General features: G+C 46.1%; 1 protein-coding gene across 1 annotated transcript in view; it reads right to left on the reverse strand.

Annotated features, from left to right (window-relative positions):
* The window catches only part of LOC105027920 (ephrin type-A receptor 7), a 127,235-nt gene that overhangs the window by 44,811 nt on the left and 56,531 nt on the right, over positions 1–25,893 (reverse strand). Inside the window, exon 4 of the mRNA XM_020050466.2 lies at positions 4,986–5,141. Coding sequence (XP_019906025.1) covers positions 4,986–5,141 — 156 coding nt within the window. The remainder of the gene's footprint in view (positions 1–4,985; positions 5,142–25,893) is intronic.

Raw genomic sequence — 25,893 nt, forward strand, 5'->3', positions numbered from 1 at the left:
TGAAAAGGTTCAATATTGAAGACACCTGGTGCCACAGTCTAATCAGCTAATTAACCCAAAACACCTGCAAAGGCCTTTAAATGGTCTCTCAGTCTAGTTCTGTAGGCTACACAATAATGGGGATGACTGCTGACTTGACAGCTGTCCAAAAGATGACCATTGACACCGTGCACATGGAGGGCAAGACACAAAAGGTAATTGCTAAAGAGGCTGGCTGTTCACAGAGCTCTGTGTCCAAGCACATTAATAGAGAGACGAAGGGAAGGAAAAGATGTGGTAGAAAAAAGTGTACAAGCAATAGGGATAACCACACCCTGGAGAGGGTTGTGTAACAAAACCCATTCAAAAATGTGGGGGAGATTCACAAAGAGTGGACTGCAGCTGGAGTCAGTGCTTCAAGAACCACCACGCACAGACGAATGCAAGACATGGGTTTCAGCTGTCGAATTCCCTGTGTCAAGCCACTCTTGAACAAGACAACGTCAGAAGCGTCTCATCTGGGGTAAAGACAAAAAGGACTGCTGCTGAGTTATGTTCTCTGATGAAAGTACATTTTGCATTTCCTTTGGAAATCAAGGTCCCAGAGTCTGGAGGAAGAGAGGAGAGGCACAGAATCCACATTGCTTGAAGTCCAGTGTAAAGTTTCCACAGTCAGTGATGGTTTGGGGTGCCATGTCATCTGCTGATGTTGGTCCACTGTGTTTTCTGAGGTCCAAAGTCAACGCAGCCGTCTACCAGGAAGTTTTAGAGCACTTCATGCTTCCTGCTGCTGACCAACTTTATGGAGATGCAGATTTCATTTTCCAACAGGACTTGGCACCTGCACACAGTGCCAAAGCTACCAGTACCTGGTTTAAGGACCACGGTATCCCTTTTCTTAATTGGCCAGCAAACTCGTCTGACCTTAACCCTATAGAAAATCTATGGGGTATTGTGAAGAGGAAGATGCGATACGCTAGACCCAACAATGCAGAAGAGCTGAAGGCCAATATCAGAGCAACCTGGGCTCTCATAACACCTGAGCAGTGCCACAGACTGATCGACTCCATGCTACGGCGCATTGCTGCAGTAATTCAGGCAAAAGGAGCCCCAACTAAGTATTGTGCTGTACATGCTCATACTTTTCATGTTCATACTTTTCATTTGGCCAACATTTCTAAAAATATTGTTTTTGTATTTGTCTTAAGTAATATTCTAATTTTCTGAGATACTGAATTTGGGATTTTCATTAGTTGTCAGTTATAATCATCACAATTAAAAGAAATAAACATTAGAAATCAGTCTGTGTAATGAATTAATATAATATACAAGTTTCACTTTTGGAATGGAATTACTGAAATAAATCAACTTTTTGATGATATTCTAATTTTATGACCAGCACCTGTATAGCGGTAGCTACAGTATGTAATGCACTGTAAACGTGTTCCACCACTGTCCACTAGCTATGATGGTGCAGCCTGGTGGATATCTGTCTGTGATGTGGGGTCATACTTTGAAAGGATTGAGACGGACGAAAGGATTATGGATGAAGCATGGAGCACGGGGGGGGGGGAATTTACAAAAATAAAATCGGTAGAAAATAGGACTATGGCTAAAGCTGCTTTACAGCTTGTAAACAAAATTAGTGTTTCTGATGACAAAACAAAATTAGACGCAATTTTGTTTTTTTTATGACTCGCCACCACTGCCGCCATCGTGTTTTTCCCCTTGTGTGATTCCTAGACAGTCGCCTAACGGCTAACCATCTGATCTTACGGTGGATTGAGCGAAAAACAGAAAACCAAGGCAATTTGATTAGCGATGGTGAAGCGTAAAGCTCTTTGCCCGTGTGTGTGTGTGTGTTTATGTGAGAGAAGGGAGTTTGTTTATTACTTGCATCAGTCATGGCTGGAACAAATCCCTTGCTAACAAATGGCAACGAGAGAGTCGCCTTGGAAAAGATGGTTAGCGCTCGTGGAGATTTGATATCGAAGGCGGAATGCTGCGGGTGCATCTCACCGCGCGTCCACTCTTAATCTGCTAACATTTCATTAGTTTTTTCCATAACACGCTGCATCACACCAGGCTTTTTTCCCCATTTGCTAGTGAAATAACACTGGATGCTGTGTCGCAACCATGCATGGACAGAATATGGAGGTCTACTGAAGGACATCAATAATGTAGAGCAGTAGTGTGTGTGTTTGTATGTGTGTTTGAGTGAGAGAGAGAGAGTGTTCACAGCGTGTTCTTTCTTGCCGGGGTTATGTAACTGGGCCGTGTGTCTGGAAGCAGGGCACAGCTGTGGTGTGACGTGTTCATTACTGCACGGCACAGAGTGCTGCGCGTTCACTTATTCATTAACACACTACTACATGAACTAAGGCCGGAACTTTCTGGTGCACTGACTTTGCTGAAAGATACTTCACTGAGTAAAAGGTGCTTACTATCGCTGGGCTGTGTGGAGGGCCGTCTTAAGACGTACTGTACCAGAAAACCTTATGTATTAAGTCACTCTTGATAAGAGTCTGCTGAATGACTAAAAGGTACAACATTTAAATGGATTGTCTCACCAAATACAGAAAAAGGAGCCAAACTGGACTCTCTGTGTAAACGCACTGTCACACACTTTAACCAACTCTCAGATGTTTGCCCTATCAGTCACTCCCAGTGAGTCAGTCACTTTCAGTCAGACATTCACTCTCACTGAGTCAGTCATTCACTCAATCAGTCATTCAGTCATTCACTCTCACTGAGTCAGTCATTCACTCAATCAGTCATTCAGTCATTCACTCTCACTGAGTCAATCAATCAGTCATTCACTCTCACTGATTCAGTCACTAAATTAGCCATTCACTCTGTCAGTCAGTCAGTCAGTCAGTTCTTCAGTCATTCACTCTGTCAGTCAGTCAGTCCTTCAGTCATTCACTGTCAGTCAGTCAGTCCATCTAACTGAGTCAGTCACTCAATCAGCCATTCACTCTCAGTCAGTCAGTCCATCATTCACTCTCACTCAGTCAGTCAGTCCGTCATTCACTCTCAGTCAGTCATTCAGTCAGTCCGTCATTCAGTCAGTCCGTCATTCACTCAGTCCGTCATTCAGTCAGTCCGTCATTCAGTCAGTCCGTCATTCAGTCAGTCCGTCATTCAGTCAGTCCGTCATTCAGTCAGTCCGTCATTCACTCAGTCCGTCATTCACTCAGTCCGTCATTCACTCTCAGTCAGTCATTCAGTCAGTCCGTCATTCACTCTCAGTCAGTCCGTCATTCACTCTCAGTCAGTCCGTCATTCACTCTCAGTCAGTCCGTCATTCACTCAGTCAGTCCGTCATTCACTCAGTCAGTCAGTCATTCACTCAGTCAGTCAGTCATTCACTCAGTCAGTCAGTCATTCACTCAGTCAGTCAGTCATTCACTCTCAGTCAGTCAGTCATTCAGTCATTCACTCTCAGTCAGTCAGTCACTCAGTCAGTCATTCACTCTCAGTCAGTCAGTCACTCAGTCAGTCATTCACTCTCAGTCAGTCAGTCACTCAGTCAGTCATTCACTCAGTCAGTCATTCACTCAGTCAGTCATTCACTCTCAGTCATTTAGTCAGTCCGTCATTCACTCTCAGTCGGTCCGTCATTCACTCTCAGTCGGTCCGTCATTCAGTCATTCACTCTCAGTGAGTCAGTCATTCACTCTCAGTCGGTCCGTCATTCAGTCATTCACTCTCAGTGAGTCAGTCATTCAGTCATTCACTCTCACTGAGACAGTCATTCAGTCATTCACTCTCACTGAGACAGTCACTCAGTCAGTCATTCACTCTCAGTCAGTCAGTCATGCTCAGTCTCTCAGTCAGTCACTCTCACTCCACACAATACCTCAGTGGAATCGGGAGACGATAATGACTCAGTCAATATTGTAATGAATGTGGTAATTAGTGCACCATAAATGTTATCGCAGGCTGCCCCCACCGTAGATATAGAAGCACCGGGAATCAATATTGTAATTAAACCCTCTAATCACAGAGCTATAAAAACTAGAGCCGATCCGCGCCAAGGGGTGAACGCATTCCACTGCTGACCTCTGAGTTTTATTGTCCAGTTTACTGTAGAGCTATGGAGACCATTATTTCAGAAGCTTATTATGGGGATTAAATCAGGTGGGTACTTAACACTGTAGATCAATATGGCTGCCCGGCGGGCCGGCCACTGTGGAATAGGACTTTTGTGGGCGCCTTTGTTCAGGGTGCCAGTATTGAATGCGGCAGGGGTCGGGGGTGGTGAAAGTTGGAGGGATGGGGGCTGAAGAGAACAGGGGAATGATGGAGGGGGGAGGGCTGAAGAGAACAGGGGAATGATGGAGGGGGGAGGGCTGAAAAGAACAGGGGAATGATGGAGGGGTGAGGGCTGAAGAGAACAGGGGAATGATGGAGGGGTGAGGGGTGAAAAGAACAGGGGAATGATGGAGGGGTGAGGGGTGAAAAGAACAGGGGAATGATGGAGGGGTGAGGGGTGAAAAGAACAGGGGAATGATGGAGGGGTGAGGGGTGAAAAGAACAGGGGAATGATGGAGGGGTGAGGGGTGAAAAGAACAGGGGAATGATGGAGGGGTGAGGGGTGAAAAGAACAGGGGAATGATGGAGGGGTGAGGGGTGAAAAGAACAGGGGAATGATGGAGGGGTGAGGGGTGAAAAGAACAGGGGAATGATGGAGGGGTGAGGGGTGAAGGGCAGCAGGGACTGGGTTACCTGATGGATGGACCGAGGGGTCAGGGAGAGGGAGAATAATGATGGTTAGGGACGGGGGCTGAATAGAGAGATGGGGAGAAGGTGGGGATAAAGGGACAAGGTCAGTGGGGGAATGTAGGAGGGATGTCAGAAGGGAAGGACGGAGCGATACCAATGAAAGGAGAAACACGAACGACGGGGGGATTTGCTGACACCATAGGGCAACAGGCAATTAGGAGGCACGTCCCCGACTCGGAGAGGTCAACAAAGGTCAAGGTTAAGTGTGGCTGTCTTACGGGTGCAGGGGGCTGACGGGGTGTCCAGGGGGGTCCTGAAGTGGTCCTCCTCACAAACACACACAACGGAGCCTTCGTCCTCCGCCACGCTGTTGGCCGGGCATGGAAAACACTCCTGTTGTCTGGAGGACATCTTGTATGAGCCAGGGGGACATGCTGAGAGAGAGCGCGAGAGAGATATGCATTAAAACACACTCCACATTAGGTGTCAGTTTGTACTGTAAAGAAAAGGCAAAGAGACACAAAGATACTGAAAGAGAAGACACAAAGATACTGAGAAGAGAAGAGACACAAAGATACTGAGAAGAGAAGAGACACAAAGATACTGAGAAGAGAAGAGACACAAAGATACTGAAAGAGAAGAGACACAAAGATACTGAAAGAGAAGAGACACAAAGATACTGAAAGAGAAGAGACACAAAGATACTGAAAGAGAAGAGACAGAGACGGTAATAACAGAGTGACTGGGAGAAACCTGCAGTGAAATAAAAACTATGCAAAAAAGAGACACAGATGAAGATAATTAAAGAGAGTGAGAAATACGCATTAAAAAACACATTCCACTATGTTATTTCATCTGGTATAGGCTTTTAATGTAAAGTTCAGTTAATAGTTAATGGGGTAGGAATTTCCAGGCTAGTTACACCTTCTGACAGAGAACAAGGGAGAGCGGAAAACAACAGTGTAAAAGGTTGGACCTAGTTAGAGAAAAAAACAGAGAGAAAGAGAGACCAGCCATGATGAACCTGAACATCAGTCTAACTGAAAACCATGACGTTAACGCATGGTGTTGAGTCTCTAAGCCTAACCTACACTACTGCTCAACAGTTTTGGGGTCACATCCCAGAGTCACCCATTCACTGGTGACATTGAGACTGGTGTTATGCAGATACTGTTTAATGAAGCTGCCAGTTTCTGTGCGCCTATTTCTGAAACTAGACACCAATTTATTTGTCCTCTTGTTCCGTTGTTCAGCGGTGAATCCCACTCCACTCTCTATTCTGGTTAAAGACAGTTTGCGCTGTTTGGTGAAGGGAGTAGTACACAGCGTACCAGATATTCAGCCTCTTGGCAATTTCTAACATGGAATAGCCTTCATTTCTCAGAAAGAGAATAGACTGTCGAGTTTCAGATTTTCTTTGTTTACGGCAATTTTAAGCCTGTAATCGAACCCATAAATGCTAAAGATACTGAACTACAGTAATAAGTAGAGGGCGGGAGTAAATGTGTACACTGCACAGTAATAAGTAGAGGGCGGGAGTAAATGTGTACACTGCACAGTAATAAGTAGAGGGCGGGAGTAAATGTGTACACTGCACAGTAATAAGTAGAGGGCGGGAGTAAATGTGTACACTACACAGTAATAAGTAGAGAGCGGGAGTAAATGTGTACACTGCACAGTAATAAGTAGAGGGCGGGAGTAAATGTGTACACTGCACAGTAATAAGTAGAGAGCGGGAGTAAATGTGTACACTGCACAGTAATAAGTAGAGAGCGGGAATAAGTGTACACTGCACAGTAATAAGTAGAGAGCGGGAGTAAATGTGTACACTGCACAGTAATAAGTAGAGAGCGGGAGTAAATGTGTACACTGCACAGTAATAAGTAGAGAGCGGGAGTAAGTGTACACTGCACAGTAATAAGTAGAGAGCGGGAGTAAATGTGTACACTGCACAGTAATAAGTAGAGAGCGGGAGTAAGTGTACACTGCACAGTAATAAGTAGAGAGCGGGAGTAAATGTGTACACTGCACAAGCTCACATGACTGACAACGGTGACGCACACACGTGCTCATTCGCAAACACACAAACCTCCACGTTTTCACACTAGGGTTTCATTATCCGCCTGCCGCGCCAATCCTCCAAGCGGTAACGGGTGTGAAATCGGTTGAGCGCTGCTCACATCTCCGTTGCCAGATTCTGTACGGCGTTCCTACTCTACCACGCTCTCGGACGTCCTTCAAGATTGCCCCTGCCGCCACAATCATCATCATCACCGCCACTCTTTGTCATAACCATTGAATTATTCTCCAACACCAACAGGACCATTGTCTTCACTGCCACTGGCCATGTTGTAAGAGACTCCCCCTTTGAAGAGAGAATGCACGGGGGGTTGAACGGGAGGAGGTCGCCTGGAATTGTGTTGGATAGCAGTAGTTCTTCTCTTTTTTGGAACCAGTCTCTTAAGGTCAAACCAAGGCCTGAGATTAAACTGGCCGCATTTGGCTTTCCGGCAGCGCCACAGTTTGACTGGGACACCTGCGTTGTGTCATGTGATCGGTGGGAAGTCATGTCAGGACGGCGTATCCAACTAACAAAGCGCCTGTCTCTCGCAGTAACTTGGCACGAATGGAAGAAGAGCAGCCAACTGCCCATGCCAAACAAGGCTGTGTCTGTCAATCACAGCCGACTCAGAGAATCCAGCCAACTGCAGTGAAAAGCTCTCCCTAAGGGAGCCAATCAGGGAACAGGGAAGTTTGGACAAAAACCTAAGGCTTTATGTGTTGCATTATTGCATTGTCCTTCCCTTCTATATTTAGACGAGCGGCTAAGGGGTTTCAGCTGAACTGCAGACGGGGGTGGGGGGGGTAGCACCACTTTGCAAGGACAGCTGGCTTCACAAATGATCAATTTGTCCTGGGTGCCATGTGTGAGGCTTGATTAAAAGGGACATGAAAGTGTGTCTCCATTCACACTGGCACTACACGCATACGCACGCACACGCCCCCAAGGTGTAATAACCTTGATATGTAGGGTGGGTCCTGGAAAATATACAAGACGCAGCACAGCAAACATACAGGGAGGAGGGTGAGACAGCTCAGGGAGACCCAAAAAATACACATGGAAACATCAATGGAATGAGTGGGAGGAGGAAAAAGGGGTCATTTATAGTACAGAGAGACAGACAAATGGGGGGGGCAGGGAGAGAGAGACAGACGGAGAGCGAGTCAGAGGGAGAGAGCGACAAACAGGGGGAGGGAGAGAGAGACCGACAAAGAGCGAGTCAGTGAGAGAGAAAAAAACGAGACAAAGAACGAGCAAAAGAGAGAAGAGACTGCGAGTCAGAGATCAAGATACAGACAGAGGAAGAAAGAGAGAAAGAAAAACATTATACCAATATGCATTTATTTTTTCTAATAAAAGCACAACAGCGCTGAGCTTTGCCAAGTGCCTGGTGGTGATGTACAGCAAAAGTATCTACAATGTCAGAAGTGGATTGAAACTCGGATATTTTTCGAGGAGCAGGTCATCCCTAGTGAGCCACAGAAAGTTAAAACCCAGAGCCCACGCACACATCACTGGGCTCAAATGATCATCGATACCTGCCCGGACGGCTTGCCAGCGTTTTGCATTTCGCCGTCAGCAGAACAATATGTTCGTTTGGATTTGCCAGGCTAGGCCCATATGCTGTCTGCCAGGTTAACGTCCACGGGAGTCGAACGGACGAAGCGTCGCCGCCTATTCTCACCGTGCCAAACAAATAAGGAATGTAATCATTCGATGGGATGGGAGAAGCCGTGCAAGCGGTTGTTAATGCTTTCAAGGGGATAGCTTTACAATGCTTTGTCTTTGTTGAAGCCATTACTGTTTTTTTGTATGTACCTCGGTTTCTCCCCCCATTACTTTCTCTCTCATTGCACTCACCTCACTCAGGCCCATTAATAAATCATGAAGCACTTAATACAGTAAATGCAAGCAATGAATTGTTTCTGGGCCTTTCTGACAGGACGTATTAATGAATATTAATAAGCCTAAAAGACGTTTGCTTTGCGCACACACGCACGCAAAACAGCTAAGGGCACATGTACAAAGCTGTACACCGCCACACCCGAATCGACCGACACCCCCACCCCCCCGATCCTCCCCCCAAATGGCCGTCATTATTTCAGGCCATAATTTTCCTCTGTCTAATATCCAAAATGTCAGGGTTAGATTTGCGGGTGAAAGGAGGAGGGGGGCTACGGAATCAATCATTCATGACCCCATATTCAGATCACTGGCTCTCTGCTGGTAATGCTAATTGATGAAAGACGAGCTAACCAATGGAATAAATCCCCATTCCGGGTGGGGTATGGGGCTTTTTTAAAGGTCCTGGAGATCAGATCAGACAGACAGACGGCTGGGGAGGAATGAATAATGACAGACACATCTGGTGCTCATAAGAGACCTGCTAGCTCTATCGATGGACGATGAAAGGAGGGTGTCGCCAAACACCACACAACCAAAACATAGCCTGAAGTAGCCTGGCCTGGTTCAGTTCAGCCTACCCCGAGCCAGACTTTTGCATCTCGGAACCCTTTGAAAATGTATTTTTCAAAATCCTATCGTTGTTCTTTCTTCCTCAGATCCTAATAATTTTGCCTTTCTGATTCTTTTTCTAAATCGTTAAGCCAACAGGCTGTACACATGGGAATCATCCTTCAGCTAATCTATACTAAAGGATTTGAAGGCATTGGTACAGACTGGTCGTTTGACCCATTTTATTGACCTATTTGTGGAAGTCACGTAACCTAATCAAGACCCCTTATCCAAGCTATTAGCTAGAGAGTAGAGATACATCGGCATTTTATCTGTACTGTTCTGTAGAAGAATATGGATTGAAGGTACAACCTGCCGTTCAAACCACAGCAAAGCAGTCAACCCTGCCACTCATTTGGTAAACAGCTGTGAAATGAGACTGGATTAACATAAACACTGACATTCAGAGCTATGGTCACATGGAATGATGCTAGGCGCTAAATGCATGCAATCAATAATGTATGTCACTTTGAATTAGAGTCAGCTAAATTATATTTTTTTATGTGTAATAATATACATATATAATATATAATATAGCTTTTAACCATGTTTGGAGCATATAAAATGTAATTTACAATAATAAAAAAACAAATTGTTATATGTCGGGGGACAATGAAAGTTGCACTAAGCTCAAGAATCACAAACTGTATTTTATTAACAAGTGTGAACATGGACGCATCTATTGCAGATTATGCCTTTAATATTTCTGTAACTGTCGCCACAACAACTTTTCAGAGGGAGCGGAATAACAAGCCAAAGCCTCAATGTTCTCAGAAGACAATGCGGGGCAACGAAACATCAAATCTCTAAAGCTGCTGCGACAGCCACCATGCAAACAATGGTTACATCACTCACACAAACAGCAGCTTACATCACAATCACAGAAGACGGCTTCTGCTGTGGGATGTCATCTGGGTAATCAAGGCCTATTGAAGCAGAAACAGACAGACGGAGAGCGAGACGGAAAACGTGCGCACGCGCACAGGTTTTGAAGGGGAGACTGCGGTTGAATTCTCAATCCTCCACTCCTCTCTAATTTGTACATGCAAATTTACCACAACTAAGCCTAATAATTAAGAAAAAAATATCAGGCTATATTGAGATTAAGACACAATCACATACTTTTGTGTACTTTGTGTTATGGCACAACATGGACTCCGGATCGCTCTACTTTTTTGCTGAATGCCATTTTGACCCCCACCATGCTCTACCCCTCCCACTTCCTTTCTACACCTCCATCTCTCTCTCTCTCTCTCTCTCCATGGCAGGAACAATGGGATGATTGCAGACGAGGGCTTCAATTACAGGATTTTCCAGCTCTCCTCTCGCTCCCGCCTAATCATGCCAGACAATTACCAGGGACTTCAGCTTAAAGAGGGACTATATCACTCAGTCTCCTCACTGTCTCTCTCCCTCTTGAAAATGTACCATCCGCCTCTAGCGCCACTCTCCCTAAATCTGCCTCTCCATCTTCTCCCATCCACCAGCCTCTTTCTCTCTCTATTTACCTGGCTCTCTCTCACCGTCCATCCCTCTCCTCAGTGTGTGCTAATTAATAGCATCCATTCTTCTGGCTATAGCCACGATGCTGCCATGATACAGCCGTGCTGTCCCTTCTAACTTGTTGTGGACCTTACATACTTCACTCCCTTCAACTCTACATTCTTCCGAGGTCATCTTCCCCCGGCATCTATTCTCTCTGCAACCCCCCCCCCCCCCCGACCCAGAGCTTCCATTTGATGTTCCATGATGTTTCAGATGTTCCTTGTTCTAGGTTCTGGACCCGTGCCTCTCAGCTAAATGGTCTGTCCTTTGTCTCCTCATTCTTCGTCACTCCCGTCATCCATTCAATAATTCAGCGCCCCCCCACCCAGTCTTCCTGCTGGATCACCGGTCTCCCCTTACAAAAGAGTATTTTCATTTGATTAGTGCTCTTTATCTAATGTTCTCATCTGGCTGTATACGGGTGGACCCTGACGGCTTTGGGATGAGCGAAAATGATTGAAGAGAGCGCGTGTGCGAGAGCGTGTGGGTCATTCATCCACTTTTCGCTCATCCGTGCGTCTATGTTGTGTCCTCCTCTCATCCGCTACGTGGAATCTGGCCGTGAGTCTGAGGCGGAGGAGTGACTGGCTATGACATCACCACTCGCCATGGGGCTCATCTCCCAGAGCACGCTAGTGGTGCCGTCTCTGTTGACGGATGGCTTCCATTTACCCCGGCCGCCCGGGCCATTTGTTCATGTCCGCAAGCAGGCTAGATCTCACACACACACACTCCCTCACTACCTACTAACATCATTAATACACAAAGGAATAAGCACGCACACACACACACACACACACACACACACACACACACACCGGATGCCCGTTCTATCACTCACAACTGGAAATCAAAAATATATAATTTCTCAAGTGACAACAGTGACAGAGTGTGTGTGTGTGAAAATTACAGAGCGGCTGACAGATGAGAATCAAGTGTTATTGGTCACAAGCTTTTAGAAAATAACATCACAGACTATATACGCAATGAGACAAATAACAATGATAAGGAATAATGACAACAACGCGTCTAACATGGTGCCACGGTGGGACACAGCTAGTTCAGGTTTATGCATGTGTAGATAGGAAGGTAGTGGATAGATCATGAACTGGAAAAGCTGCAACGCAATGCGTTGAGCGTGTGTCACCACACATCTACTGACCACTGTGTGTGGGTGTGTTTTCAATAGTGCCAAAAAGAAGAAAGACTGATGTAAGAGGCAGAGGCGTCGCTAGGATCACAATACATTTGGGGCTTAGCCCACCCCCCCGCCCCGCCCCGCCCCGCCCCGCCCAGGAAGTACAGGGTTTTGAATGTACATGCAGAAGATTTCGATGTACACGCTAACAGCCTACACGTCTACATTGTCATAATGCGCGATCTGAATTATAGATGAATAGATCAGGGGCTATTTCTTGGTAATCATTTGTTTTGGTCCATCTGAGATCCGGGGCTATTCATAAAAGATCTGGGGCTATGGCCCCAGGCGCCCAGGCCTAACAAGGCCACTGGTGAGCGGTGATTCAGTGCTGATTCACAGGCTTACAGTATGTGGCCTTCGGATTGCAGGCCTACAGACGACAGAGGCGAAACTGCCACAATGGTACTACTTTGTGTCAGAGCTGGCCTGGCTGTGGAGAACCTGGCGCTAGCTGCTCCTGTAGTAGTTCACATAGATATGCGCTGAAATGTCTGAACGTTTGTGTGATGTGCATTATTTGTGGGTTCTTGTATATACAGTGTGTGCGCGCACGTGTTAGGGGGGTTGAGCCACAGCAGCGAGCCAGGTCCCAGTCATTTGCATGGTAACCACATCAGGAGTGTGTAAGAGCACACGTCCGCATGTGAATGTCAAGGCAATTTTAGGTTGAGCGCCTGCGAAATGAGATCCAATCTATGACGCTCCTTTTCAGCAGATGTGCCACTGTGTGTGCGTCTGTGGTTTTGTGTGTGTGTGTGTGTGTGTGTGTGTATGGGTGTGTGTGTGTTTGTGTGCATTGATCTAGTTCCAGCCCGTCAAATACGTTGACTAAAAATACTATTTAGATTGAAGAGGGTCCAGGCAAAGAGAAAGAGCATTGATTTTTCCTCACTGAGGAAGGTTATACACACATCTAGCTGTTTAAAGTGACACTCCATTTCTCATGATTTGCAAATAGTAATATCCAATGTCATTGGCCTGTCCTGCTGCATGAGGATGCATCATGTCCGCGTCCTGAGCCACATGTCTGGGGGGGAGGGGCGTGTTTGCTTCCAGGTAAGCTTAAAGGGGAATAAAGAAAGATGCATAATGTCCAACAGACTAAAAAAAGCTCAAAACCCGACAAGGCGTGCCTCGGACCGTCTCCGAATATTCAATCATACATGCAAATGAACTGGGATCCTTTCATGCCATAGGAAGCATAATGAAAGCGTGTGTTTGTCTGTGCACACAATCACCTGTCTCGCTTTCCCCCGCACCCATCCAGACAGACGAGTCATTGAATGAATTATTATTACATTTCCATTTCAATGGGCCAGTCTCATAAAGCCACTCACCCAGATATGGCTCCACAGACTGACAAATGGATTCCCTGACAAAGATGAGGGTCGTTAGCTCCAGAGCCTGATTGGACACATTTCACGGCCAGGGTAAATGATTGGAGAATAAGATGAGAAAAGGGTAAGAAGGATGCACTGATGCTTTTCCCAGTTTCAAGTGTTCAGACAGGTGCTCAAATTAAAACCATGAGGATGGAACTCACCAAGCCCTCTCCTCAAACAACAACAGAACACAGGCAGCAGGTAGATGTCTGTCAGAGACCTTGTGCTGTGTAAAGCTACTTATGGCTGATTAAGGCAGCATACGGTATGGTTCTAGGTCCTGTGAACTCTGCTCCTCATTGTAAAGATCCATTGAGGGGAGGTCATGGATTATCACAGCTCCAAAGTATCCATGAATAACTCATTGGGTGTGTGTGTGTGTGTGTGTTTGAGAGCCTGTGTAAATGCCTATGATAAAGGTCAGAAGCCCAGGGCGGCGCACACATGGCCAGCCTAGAATATAGAGCGAGGGCAACAGTATCCCCCCGGGTGCGCTCAAGTTCACCTCTGACCTCCACAGACCAGGGGTGTAAGGTTGTCCGCGGTGGGCCTATTTCCCAAGGGAGGGAGCAAAGAAAACTATTTTCCTGTTTTAGATGAAAACTTGCCCCAGCGGGAAAAGATCCATTAAACAGGGAAATCCATGCATAGAAAAACGAAACAGTGTAGCAGAAGATCAAGATCGTACCATTCAGCATTTGTGTATTGATTTGGTGGGGGGGGGTGACCTTGTGTGTCTGATGAGGGACAATTGCTGCATTAGAGAGATGAAGGATCCCCTCCTTCATCCAGTGGTGAAGTAAGAACAAACAGCCACACCGTTAACGTGTTACTACCACTTTATCAACCAACCCTTATCATCCTGCGCGCACACAAACTTTGCCCAACATCTCAGCGTGGAGACACCCTATGAATGAGTCCTTACCCAGCTGTCTCTCCCTCTCTCTCCCACTCCCTCTCTCCCTCACACACACACACACACACACACACACACACACACACACACACACACAATACAGGGACAATTACGTGGTTTGTCAGCCTTGCTGTTTGAATAAAAAACAAGGTCCTGAACACCGCAATTAAGCTGTGAAGGTAAGGCACCGTTGACCTGCTTATGTAATTAACGCACTCTTCTTTCATTCATTTCATCTCCCCCATTCCCCCATCTGGGTCTTAATTAAAGACCCACAAGACGTCGTCCGGAGGAGGCAGCAGAGAATTCAAGCGAAACTTTTATTTTAAGTGGGGGAAGAGAGTAAAACATTTTTTTTTTTTTAAACTTAGTGGATGAAGAACAGGGAGAGCTGAGTAAGAGGAGGAGTTGCAGAGAGGAAGAAGAGTTGGAGTGATTTTCTGAGAGCAATAGGAGGAACTGCTGGACCGGAAGAGAGGGTAATGGAACGTCAAGCACCTTGGAGGAAAGGACATGATCAAAGGGAGACGCAAAAGCAGGAAAAGGAGGAGGACAGGGGAGACACAAAAGCAGGAAAAGGAGGAGGACAGGGGAGACGCAAAAGAATGAGAAGCAGGAGGACAGGGGAGATGCAAAAGGAGGAAAAGGAGGAGGACAGGGAATACGGAAAAGGAGGAGGACAGGGAATACGGAAAAGCAGGAAAAGGAGGAGGACAGGGAATACGGAAAAGCAGGAAAAGGAGGAGGACAGGGGAGACGGAACAGCAGGAAAAGGAGGAGGACAGGGGAGACGGAACAGCAGGAAAAGGAGGAGGACAGGGGAGACGCAAAAGCAGGAAAATGAGGAGGACAGGGGAGACCCAAAAGCAGGAAAAGGAGAAGGACAGGGGAGACCCAAAAGCAGGAAAGTAGAAGGACAGGGGAGACTGTTGAGGAGAGGAGAAAGGTAATCAGAGTTTCTCGTCTTCAAGACATTGGAAAACATCTCTTACCCTCAAAAAATTAAATAAACCTTGTTTCATGCTTGACAGGGAAGGCAATGTTTCATCTTCACGTTATCATTCAGCCAATGGGAAACACCACATGGCTCTGTCAGACTGTGTCTCTTCCATTAGGAGCTGGGTCCAGAGGTTTTAGCCTGTGGGGTAAAAAGTGACTCAGACATGACTCATGGTGTAGGAAGGTGATCCGGACAGCACATCTCACGCCATTACAAGTGTTCCCAAACAGACGCACTGTGCTATTCACAGACCTGCCAGACTGGCTTCCATAAAAGGTTCCAGACACTTGTCTGACCCTGGAATAGACAAAAAAAAACATGCAATGAACGCTTTTTGAATCGGGGTACCATATACTTCTTTACTACAAACTTTCCAGTTGAGCACAGCCAATTCCTAACTTAATGAATCAAAGGTTCAGATTTGAAATAAAAAATGTATGAGGTTAGAAAATACTTTTCCTGCTTTTATTTGAGAGACCCTGTGTATTTACAGCCCCTAATAAAGTCAGTGGTTTTACCATTCAGAATTGACAATAGTTAATACTAAGTGCCCTTTTCAGGTGGACAAATGCATTCATGAGGCTCATAAAAAATTTGAAATGCACTGGTGACCTCAGCAATGATACATGAATGGCCTGGTAAGTCAAGGTAAGTTCACCTCTACCGTGGATGACTGAAAAATGTCCACCATAATAAAGAAAAAAAACAAAACAATCCAATAAATCAGAAACACTCTCCAGGAGAAAGGCTTGGATGTGTCAAACACTACCATCAGGAGGCTTTAACAGCAGAACTAGACTGCACTGCAAGATGAAAAAACTGCCTAAAAGACATGATGGCCCTAAAAGAGACAGTAGCATTCTGGAACTATGTATTGACACGTACTGGAGGGGGGGCAGGAGGAAAATGTGGCTAGTACAAGCAAATGCCTCCAAACTCATTGGACAGCGCTTCATAACACAAAGACCCCAAACATTCTGCCATAACAGCCAGTTCTACATTTGTTTTTTTAGTTGCTCAAAATCTGATTTAAGGCAAAAATGCCTCAATGTATGACACCTGAAGAAGGCAGCAGTACCAGCCTGGCAGAGCGTCACCAGGGAAGATACCCAGTGTCTGGTGGGGTCAACGGACTGTATACATTATTGAACGCAAAGCACATGCAACCAAAGTGCTTGATTTGGACATTATATTAATCTGTCCCAATACTTTCGGGTCCCTGAAATGGCCGGACACTGCATAAAAACACTACGTTTTTAAATGTACATAAAAACATTCAATCTGAGTATCTAAACTCTATCCAAAACATCTGAAGTATTGAGCCAAAAGAAGAACAAACTATTCGTTGTTGCAACACTTACAAGGTACACAGTGACACACTGAAGTCGGCAAAATCCAACAAGATGAGAAAATCACTGGTATGCAGAAATACCATATGGGCAATGGAAAACTACTCAAGACAGAAGTTTAATACCAATACTCCCCCCCCCCCCCGAATTGTGTGGTCTAAAAATGGACACTTCACTCCTGCTGTATAAAGATGGTCGAGGTCAGCCAACGGCTCACCAACATGGCCCGTGCTGTCTTCATTGTGTGGGAGTTTTGCGTGTATATCGATTTTCTCCCTCCCCCTGGCCAAGATTCCCGGATTTCTCCGTTCACCTCTCACTCTCCCTTCGTCTCAGCTGACATGTATTCTTCTTTGAGGGCTCTCGTCTAGTGCGACCGGAGGCTGTTTAGCGCTTCATTAAAAAAATCCTGTATTTTTTAACTTTTCAATCCACTCCAGGACTGCTCTATCAAGAGAAAAGTGATTATACAGATGTCGTATTTCGTTTCTGCTGCACGCGCGGTATTGATCGCAGCTGGTTCATTGAAGGTTATTGTACAGCTCCAAAACTTAGTTCAGAATGCTTCAGGAAACGTCAGAGTGTTGAAGAGGTCTCCGTGGTAGACAACGCTGTTCCATGAACCAATCAATATAGTAGGTTACTGTAGATCTCCAAATACTAAGTCGAGAAGCAGAAATGTTTGGCAAGTGTAGCAGCATCTGTGGCATAACTGTTATGAGAAACTGCAATACCTGCCATTCTGTTGACTTTGAAAGAAACCTATGAATCCTATAAAATTTACACAGTGCTATACAACAATCACAGCTCTCCTTTTGGAATCGTGTCAGTTTCCACATAAATGTTTCTCAAGTGCAATGAATGCGTCTTTGAGTTCCAGTGAACGTACGTTGTCACTTCCTGTCCCGTCTACCCACACTTCCTGTTCCGGCTTCCACCTGTTCTCAGCTTCCAGCTCGGATGCACATTTGCCTGTAGTTCACAGAGTGGGTTCACGACGGACCGAAGCCTTGTGCATTTCGGGGTGCAACTTAGAAAATGAGAAACACGGCCATCGTTCATACACAAACAAAACTCGGACGCACACACACGTTAACAGCTATGATTGGTCTACAATGACCTCTGTCTGTCTCAGAGAGGGTCTATAATAGAGATTGCCAAATCCCATCAATTGTCCTTCAATGCTTTCTCCTTCTGCATAGTGCCTCCCTAGGTCTCCCTCCCCCTCAATTTCTTCACTTCATTCCTGGGTCGTTTGACCCTCATGTTCCCCCATATCTCATTTCTCATTCCACGCTCCCTCGTTCTACCGCTCTACTCTTCTGTCGGTTTACAGTATTTGCACCCTGAGGGTACATAGACCAATGAAACCGAAAGCTCTCAGAAAATCAGAGTATAAGCCAACTAGTCAATCAGTCAGTCAGCCAATCAATCCTAATGGCCAGCCAGCCAGTCAATCAGCCAGCCAGCTAATCAGTCAGTCATAAAGTTAATCCATCATCCAATCAGCCATCAAGACAGCCAATACCAGCCAAACAGCCATTCAGTCAGCCAGCCAGCCATTCCGCCAGCCAGCATGATGCACCCTGACCTACACTGGGGCCAAAGACTGAAGCAAAACAAACTGCTTAGCCCAATCTGGCCTTTTCTTTAGTATACCGGAGAAACCCTTGGGAAATCCACCAGAGCCTGTCCACATGTCTCCAGCCACAACAGACACTGATGGTAGCAATGCTACAGATATGTCCCGCCACCTGTCAGAGGGTCAGTGATGAATGGTTTGTGAAGTTGGTGAACAAGGTTCATTTGGGAACCACATGCTGCGAGCTGGGAGAACATGTAACAGTCACTGGGTGCCACGAGTACCGGGAGGTTCTGTTTTGTGGTCTTTTTAAAAAGCAGATAATACCAGTTATTACACATAGACCTTGTGTGTACATAACACACACAAATACGAGCCGGTTGTCTCGATGTCTAAAGAGACAAGCGTATGCACACTCTCTGAGTCAATTATTCATGGTGGTGTTCACGGTGTGCCGGTGAAAGAGCTGAAATAGCAGCAGTAGCAGAGAAGTGAGAAGAGAGACAGAAAACCAGCTGAGACAGTCAGTCAGTGACTCAGCAGGCATCTTCTCCAGCTGGCCCTGCTAAACCCTGGCACACAGAACCGTCCTTAAGCTGTCATTCTGGTTCCAGGAATTTCGGTCTGCTTTTCTATTTGTTGTGGATCTCTTACATATACGCGCATGTTAATATACTAAACGTTTGTCCGTTTGGTATATTAATGGTTATCCCAAGAGACGTATAAGAACAATTAGGTTTATGTACCTTACTTAAGGGCATATAGACAGTTGTTTCACATTGTTGGACCAGGGAATTGAACCAGCAACCTGGCCCAATTCGTTAAATTGCTAGGCTACCTGACATCTTAGTAGAGAGATAGATTTAAACTCATACTACAGCAGTAAATGCTCACCAGAGTCTGTGACGTAAACCTTTATTTTACGCTAGGATATAGCACGAGGATGTCAGAGGATGACAAACCCACTAGTGATAGACAAACACACACACATCATATTCCCTCTTCCCCTGAATGTAGCTTTTGAGGATTTCTGGGAGTCTCGACATGCTGACAGACGAGACCAGGCGTCTCAAACCTTCTCAGGCAGGAAAGCTACTTTAAAACATCTAAACATTTTGAGAGCTACTCCTTTTATTTTTGCGAGCTACCAGTGACTTGCGATGGACCTGTTGGAGACAAATTATCTATAGCAGGCGTAGGCAACTAGGTTCAGCCATGTGCCAACTATTGTTTCAAAGCGCGTAATCGGGAAGCCAGGAAATCATTGTTTAATAATTATTTTAAAAGTTATTCATCCACTGCACGTTGTCCACAACTAAGACCTACATTAATACACAATCACTTAATGTCTGATACAGGTGCGCTCATAAGCTTGCAAACACGGGCAGAAATACAGGCTGCTCTGGAAAAAGACAGTGTTGTTGTTTCAAGGAGCACAATATGACGATACTTGAACAAAAATTAGATGCATGGTTGAGTTGCCAGAAAGAAGCCTTTACTGCGCCAATGCCACAAAAGAGCCGGTTACATAATGCCCGACAACACCTTGACACGCCTCACAGCTTCTGGCACACTGTAATTTGGAGTGACGAGACCAAAATCGAGCTTTATGGTCACAACCATAAGCGCTATGTTTAGAAAGGGGTCAACAAGGCTTATAGTGAACAGAATTCCATCCCCACTGTGAAGCATGGTGGTGTCTCACTGATGTTTTGAGGGTGTGTGAGCTCTAAAGGCACGGGGAATCTTGTGAAAATTGAAGGCAAGATGAATGCAGCATGTTATCAGAAAATACAGAATGGCAGACAATTTGCATTCTTCTGCAAAAAAGCTGCGCATGGGAGACTCTTGGACTTTCCAGGACGACAATGACCTTAAGCGCAAGTCCAAGATCGTGCCATTCTGTTATGACCTGCAGTTGAATATGAATCCCATAAGAAATAAAAGACGTGTTTTGACTGCTCACTCATGTTTTCTTTTAGAATGGTTAATATATTACCAATCTTTTGAGCACAGCTGTATATTTGTGGAAATGTGGGGTGATTTTAGTGTTTCGTGGCCCTGCTAACTGAGCCAAGGAACCATTTAAGTGGCAAGGAAAGCAGAGTTTCAAAGGTCCACAATTTGAGAACGTATTTCAACGTCAGGACACATTCCTCCAAAGCTGCACAATGTCAACCCATGTCTCCTAAGATGGCCCACCATCCCCATGACAACCCTGGGGTCACCACCTCGTTTCCTTGCGTAGATTAGTGTTTCTCTCTCGGAAGGGAAGACAGCGCGGGGTCAGCAGTGACAGTCTGACACTGACAGAACGTCACACCAACTCTGTGCTGACATGACGGGGGGGGAGACAAGACCTTGAACCGCAGAGATCGAGACAGAGAAAAAGAGACTGAAGGAGAGCGGTAAATAGATAGAAATGCTGAAATGGGGAAAGTGAGAAAGAGAGATAGAGGGCTATATAGACAGCTACCCTTACAGTGGAGGACCAACAAAAGGATGTGTACTGCTCTCTTCTAGGTCAGGGACTTTGTTGATACACAGGACCTAATTATAAGAAATCTCCAGTAAAGATTACCCATATATCAGCAGTGTGTGTCTCTCCGTCTCTCTTTTTCATTACAACCAGACAGGCTGATCAGTGAGTGTCACATCCTAATAAAAGCCTGCTCAATCCCACAGATCTAACCTTCACCGTGATCACAATCAGGCCATGCAAAGCCTGCCGCTATTATGAATATAACGCACACAACCATAGTGTGCGAGCACGCACACACGATGGCGCGCGCGCACACACACACACACACACACACACACACACACACACACACACACACACACACACACACACACACACACACACACACACACACACACACACACACACACACACACACACACACACACACACGTTCACCCGCATGTTCTTGACAGGGCCAGCTGTGCAGATTAGACAGCCTGACAGTTTATTTGAGGAGAAGAGACAAGCCAGAGGAAGGAAGCTGCGCGGACGTCACAGCCAGCTCTGATCACGTGGCGATACAAGGCCAGAGCCTAGGGACATGCATCCTCTGAACACCGCAACACAATGGAAGCGGCGCAACAACGTCAATGACGCAATACAGAGGATTTCCATCGCGGGATACATACCTGGTGAAGTCTTCAACACGTACTGTCAATGCCAGAATAAATAGATGTCAACTCCATTGCAAGGCAAGCTAGGATTTTCCTCTTAGGAAAAACCTGCTTAGAATAATATAGAACATGAAAAAACTCATCAGCAACCAGAAGTGTAGAAGCGACACAATAGACTGACGCTGTTTGCATTTATACATCAAAGACGAATTGTACTTGGTAGGTTGAAGAATGATCAAGGTTGAAGGATTGTTATTATGGCAACAAAACCAAACAATTAGGCATTATTTATCAAGAATTGGTTTCCTTGGAAAGAAAACATTGACAGATGCCTTATTTGCATGAAGCCTTGAAAGAAATGGCAAACAAGGTGTATGTTCCCTCGAATGACTTCAGACAGCGCGATTGATGTCTTCTGATTAGGCGAGCTAGAGTTCTGATTAAACAGTGGAGCACATCAAAACCAAACCCGCCGTTTTACAAATGACATTGTTTCTAAGAACTCATTGTTCTTTCATTGGATGAATAAATGTATAATTTCCGTTCCGTTTAATTGATCGTTAGTCGGGAGCTAATTTAATTTGATACATTAGCTGATGCCGGAGTGGGAGCGATGCCTTCAGAATGTTGTTCATGCTTCATTTCCTTGTGTTTGCCATCGTGCGTTGCCTTTTCCCTTTCTGATAGAGATGTAACCTCCTAGATAAAAGCTCTTAACTTTAAATCTGAGCGTGATTAGTCGGTTGAATTGGTTGGTAACCAACATGCAGGCCAACACCAGGGGGGTGTGTTTGAGTCCCACATTGTGGCACGGCGTTGACAAGACTGCTGTCATTTATAATAAAGGTATTTAAAATGAGCCAATTGTTGTAGAAACCTGATATCATGGGTCATGCCGGGGGTTGACATTCGGTTGGAGATTGCCAGGAGAACGACAATGCCTCCTGGTTTGTCTCCATTCAAAGAGGGGGAGTTACTTGTGTCTGACTGTCTCATGGCAGATGTACTGTAGGCTGTGCCACATTAATTGGACTGTGTATCATCTGCCACCGCGGTCACAGACTCAGAAAGACATTATGTCAGGAACACAGACCGAGAGAACAGACATACTGAGAGCGAAAAAGACAGAGAACTGACAGAGAGCAAAACGACAAACAGAGAAAGCAAAACAACAGACAGAGAGCATAAAAGAATTGACGAACAGAGACGGCTGAGAGACAGAGAAGAGTGACAATATGCTCCTAACACTCGGGAGATAACACAATAAATAACAGGGGGCATTTATTTAGCCATCCGTCCATTCTTTCAGGTAAACCTCAATCTCAATCCAGGGATTTTGTTTGGCTCTGGGTGGCAGACAGCCAACCAGTAATCTGAAAGCTAGCCAGTTAGAATCATTCCCCAACACGGGGACACAAAGGTTGCAGTGCCAATGACGGGCAGGGGTATGGATTTGGAAGGCCGGGGATCTGTTCAATACACAGTGGGTCCACTCAGGAAGATGAGGCCTGGATTGGTCCGTGTTACTCAAAAACACTTAGAGACTGTCGATGGAATGATGGCCACTGATCAACTTGAACGGCCGCTTGTACGAAAGCATGGCGGACATGACAACTCAGGCCAGCGGGAGACAGAGGCAGAGCTGTTAACCTGCCACGCCAGCAAATGGATTATAACAGAGCTGCTGCCAATTGCCCAGCACAAGCCCTAATGGAGATGGTGTGTGTGTGTGTGTGTGTGTGTGAATGCGTGCGTGACTGTGTACCCTGAAATTGTCAGTCCTGTCATGTCAGTAGAAAGTGGAAGTTGGTACCACAAAGTTGCATGTGTTTTGCACTTCTATTTAGGTTTTATATCAGATGCTTTTATCTGGAATCCGTTTCCGTTTTGAGTGCATGTCTCTGGTGCCAGTCACCAGCGGGAATGGAAGCCGCAATGCTGGCGTGGCACGCGCCACTCTCTACCGACTTTGCGGCGAAGCGTTCTTCCATGTCCTCTCGATCGACCCCGACTGGCAAAGTAATACTTACAGAAACCCAAGTAATTAATGATTTATTAGCAGAGCAGTGGCCAAATACAAGTTTGCTCATGCTCAACTAGGATCCAAATCAATTTTATCTATTTCTCTATTAAGTGAAGCACACACACACACGCACGCATGCACACAAGCACACACGCCAGGAGCCATGGCAGCCTGATAGCCTTGCACCCGATAGTGTTTGATGAAATCAATAACCCCAGATTCCACCTGTACATACAATGTCACACTACTGCTCTGCCTGCCCTCTCTGCCCTCTCTGTCCCCTACACACTCTGCACCCCGCATGCACGCACGCAGGCAGGCACACACGCAGGCAGGCACGCACGCAGGCAGGCACGCACGCAGGCAGGCACGCACGCAGGCAGGCTGGCACGCACGCAGGCAGGCACGCACGCAGGCAGGCACGCACGCAGGCTGGCACGCACGCAGGCTGGCACGCACGCAGGCACACACGATAGAAAGTGGAATAGAGTCAAAGATTAGGAGAAACAGCGAGAGAGAGAGAGACAACGGCAAACACACACACACACAAGTTTGTATGGCTATCCTCATGGGGACCAGAACATTTTAATTACATGCTCCCTTGCCCCAATCTTAACCCTTACACTAATCTAAACCTAACCCTAACCTCAATAAAGTAACATTTATGCCTAAACTTTACCTAGATGTAATGCCTAACCTTAACCCTAAACTTAACCAACAACGCATGGGCCTTAAAGAAACCCCAATTCTAACTCTAAAATGAACTGTAAGTTTGACCCTAAACCTAAACACTGAGCCGGAGATTTACTTTTGCCTCATGGGTTTTACTATACTCATGAGGACATTTGGTGTCCTCAAATTGAGGAAAGTGCTCAGATCCCCACGTCAGGAGATGGTTCCTAGAGCCATCCCTGACTCTGTGTGTGTGTGTGTGTGTGTGTGTGTGTGTGTGTGTGTGTGTGTGTGTGTGTGTGTGTCACACACACACACAGAGTCAGGGATGGCTCTAGGAACCATCTCCTGACGTGGGGATCTGAGCACTTTCCTCAATTTGACGGCAACCTCAGCGGATTGCTCCAGTTGACTAGCTGAGTGCTACTCGTCTGTCATCGCCACGCCTCCATCATCGCCGGGACCCCGGTCACCAACAGGCCTTTACGACGTTACATACAGCAAGTGATGGTTCCAGCTGATCTCTCGCCGTATGCCGGTCATTTGTCAACCCATAGAAAGTTGCGGCGTCGTGACCAAAAATCCCGTCAGACAACATCAGTGCATCTATCCCTCTTTAAATGCATCGCTTTTGTTCCGTTTGGTCCAGTGATAAGGAAGATTAATAGGAGAAAGAGTGAGAGGCACAGAAAGAGAGCAAGGGATAGCGAGAAAAATATAGAAAATATAAGGGAGAAAGCAGGAAAGAGAGAGGTTGGTTTGGACAAGAGCAGCAGGGTGATTTTCCCTCTCTGTGGGAAAGGCTAAACTACCATCTGAGAGAAAAAGAGGGGGATTCGTGCACACACACACACGCACGCACAATCCCTGCACACCCTCCACGAATCAAATTGGCTACAGAGTGAATCCCGAGTTGACAGCACACGCACATTTGTCTCGTCACTCCGGCAGAATGAGAAGGCGAAGCGCACGCACGTGCACATGCTTCAGGGGGAAGCTGAGACAACGGTCTGTTGACACTGGCTCCATCCCCCGCGACCACGATGCGTCCATCTGCAACCACCGATTGGCTGACGCAAAGGCTGCAGTTTGACAGGGCCACTGCATTCTGGGACACTGACAGAGGACATGCGCACACACAGGCAGACTGACGGTAAACACACCCTCAGAAGACGGCAGCTGCTACTCGGCTACTCTCCAACCTCTTCTCATGGCGTGCTGTATGACAAATAAGAACGGTGCCCGCGCGTGAGTCAGACCGTGTGTGTGAGAATGGGTTTTTTGTTTTACAGACCGAATTAGGATCAGAAGCCCTCACGAGTAAAACAAGAAAGATGTGCCCTTATTAGGTCAATTTCCACCTCAGGGTTAGATTGTGGGTAAAACACACAATGGAGGTTAGTGTGAGAATGAGAGCAACAGACACAGAATGGCAGCGAGAGGCCGAGCGACAGGAGAGAAATGCCAAATTGAGTCAGAAAGAGCAAGAGAGAGTTCTAGTCTGCTGCCCTCCAGACAAATGAACAAGGTAGATAACCCAGTCTGTCTGTCCGACCTTCTGAGTGTCCACAGAGAGAATTTAACCAGGTCCAACAGGAGGATATTATAGAGGGTTTGTAGATAGTGTCACATATGCCTAGCAGTTAGAGTGCTGGGTCAGTAGTCGAAAGGTCAAATCCCAGAGACAACCAGCTGAAAATTATTTTGCCCTTGAACAAGACACTTAACCCAGTGTGGCTGTATATAAAATATTGAATGTTCTCTCAGGGAGGGTGGGATGCGAAATAAAAAAAGAAAAGTGT

Source organism: Esox lucius, chromosome 10, assembly GCF_011004845.1.
Source record: "Esox lucius isolate fEsoLuc1 chromosome 10, fEsoLuc1.pri, whole genome shotgun sequence".
Lineage (NCBI taxonomy): Eukaryota > Metazoa > Chordata > Actinopteri > Esociformes > Esocidae > Esox > Esox lucius.